The 2500-nt window shown below is 37.8% G+C and overlaps 1 protein-coding gene across 1 annotated transcript in view; it reads left to right on the top strand.

Moving 5' to 3' along the window:
* The window catches only part of LOC118766685 (dynein beta chain, flagellar outer arm-like), a 79232-nt gene that overhangs the window by 58192 nt on the left and 18540 nt on the right, over positions 1-2500 (top strand). The window contains exon 15 of the mRNA XM_036510278.1: positions 2147-2225. Coding sequence (XP_036366171.1) covers positions 2147-2225 — 79 coding nt within the window. The remainder of the gene's footprint in view (positions 1-2146; positions 2226-2500) is intronic.

Below are 2500 nucleotides of genomic sequence, written 5' to 3'. Positions count from 1 at the left end.
ACTCCAGTTGTCTTCCACATCATGTGATGCTATATCCTCCTCTATTTCATCAAAAGTAATACATCTCTAAATCTCTGTCCATTCGCACGATCCTTAAGCTTCCAGAAACTTCTTCTCTATGCTGGTCATATTCTGGGCATTCATTTAGCTCTGATCCTGAAGTCGTTAATCTATGCTGTGGGGTGCATTCTTCACCTGGGAAGGTTTTGGCATTTATAAGTAGTCCTCTTTCCTGTTTCCTAGCGAGGATGTAGTTAATTTGACTATTGTGTCTACCAGACCGGTAGGTGAATAGGTGACTGGCAGGTTTCCTGAAGTTAGTGTTATAAACCATAAGATCACCTGCATCGCAGAACTCCAGCAGCCTGGTTCCCTCCTCATTGCAGGAACAAAAAACCACAGCCTCCATGTATGCCATGGAAGCCCCCTGCATGTTGTCCAACATGCTCATTGAAGTCGCCAGCCATAAGGAGAAGGTCCCTGTCATTCATCGATGAGATAGTCTGCAAGAGAGTGTCATAAAATCGGTCTTTCTGTTCATCAGGTAGCCCTGGATGAGGGGCATAAGCCGAGATAATGTTTGTTAATCCATGTTGCAGCACTAATCCAATCTTAAGTATTCTGTCACATACTCTGACTACCTCGATTACCTTATCAACCCATTTCTCCACAAGAAGTATACTCACACCCCCGACCCTGTCAATGTTCCCTGCCCAGAAAATCTTATACCTATGTTCTTTACTTGTGAGGAACCAAGTAGAATTTCCTCTTCACCTTATTTCTTGGATGCAGCACAAATCTACATGTCTCCGTTATATATATATATATAATATATATATATATATATATATATATATATAATATATATATATATATATATATATACATATATATGTATATATATATATATATAATATATATATATATATATATATACATATATATATAGATAGATAGAGAGAGAGAGATGGATATGTATATTATGTTTGTCTATAGCTGAAACAGTGGAATAGGTTTTATGGTGAAAGGAAATGGAGAAGTTTTGCATTTCAAGTAGAATCTTTTGTTGCAGAAAAGAATGTCAACTGATGTTGAATAATGAATGTGTGTGTGTAGGACCAAGGATTGTTATGCTAATGTGTTGGACTATATAACCACAGGCTCATAAATTCATATCTTTTAACAATGATGTTGTTATTCTCCTGAGTGAGACCAAACTCTGTTTTCTTTTATCTGTGTTTGACAAAACAGGTTTCATTCTTACTTTACAGTTAAATGGTTTGTTGTGAAAAAGAACCCATCCAACTGTAAAAATAATTGCTTTAGCAAAATAACAATCCCTGGACATGCAAATGCCTCAATGCTTAGCTTGCTAGAGATAACAGCCAAATTTCCCCCAAAAGTTCATACTACTGTCTTAAAACATGAAGGACACTGTATGATGCAGTCTTTGATACACTGTGTTTCTGAAAATATTAAGATGATCAAAAATAGCATGTTGCTCATTGCAGGTTTGCTAAGCATTTTTCAGAGATAATCGCATGTACTTACTTGTACTTGTACTTGTGACGACATTCACCCTGGGCGGGTTGAGTCGGCTTCTTCTACCACCCTCGAGGCATCTTGAACCATGGCAGTGGAAGAAGTTTTGTGGGAATATGAATTTCACAAGTGGTCCCTAACAATCCCGCATGTAGAGACATCCTGTTTACCGCAGATTATCTGCAGACGCAGGGACAGAACGACTGAGGAACTGCTGGTTGCCGAAACAGACACTCCGAGGATTTTCACCAGAGCCCCGTCTGCCGGTTTGTGGCCCTAATACCACTCGGTGTCAGACCAATCCGCCAAAGTTCCTGACGGCATAGCTCTGACACTACCCGTTGCCTGCGTCCCCACCACGGTGAGGAGGGGATGGACTTTGGGGATAATTGCATGTAGTACCTTACGACCTAAGGACCTCTTCATAATTATTGACCTGCTAAAATTTCTCTTAAATCATAAAAAGGAAACAATAATATAGTTTTAGAATTATCATCTCAACATTTCAAAACTCTTTTTTTGTAAGACAATGTGTAGTTTGTGTGTAATAGATTATATAGTTATTTATTAATTTAGTAACGCTATTTTTATTTGGTGTTTTCAGTTACAAATTGGATGCTATTCAAAAATGGCTGAGCAAACTTGACAGACAATGTTCAGAAAAACTCAAGCAAACATTATTGGTATAAACCATGATTTATCTACTAAAAATGTGCTATTTAAAGAAAAAACCAAAAGACACAACAAAGCAAAAAACAAAAATTTCTGTATCTCTTTAGTATGAAGTATTATGAATCAGTAGATGACAAGGGGTATGAAAGCCGAATTTTAATAGCTGAAAGAGATAAAAAAAAATCAAACGAGATCTGGGCTGTAGGCAGAGTGTTCCAGCACCTCAGAACCCAATTGGTTAATGGTTTCAATGGTTTGGGCAGCTGTGTGTGGGTGTGCATTGTCA

The sequence above is a fragment of the Octopus sinensis genome, linkage group LG17, assembly GCF_006345805.1.
Source record: "Octopus sinensis linkage group LG17, ASM634580v1, whole genome shotgun sequence".
NCBI classification, from domain to species: domain Eukaryota; kingdom Metazoa; phylum Mollusca; class Cephalopoda; order Octopoda; family Octopodidae; genus Octopus; species Octopus sinensis.
Note: the sequence above shows the minus strand (reverse complement) of the source record. Positions and strands in the feature narration are given on the sequence as shown.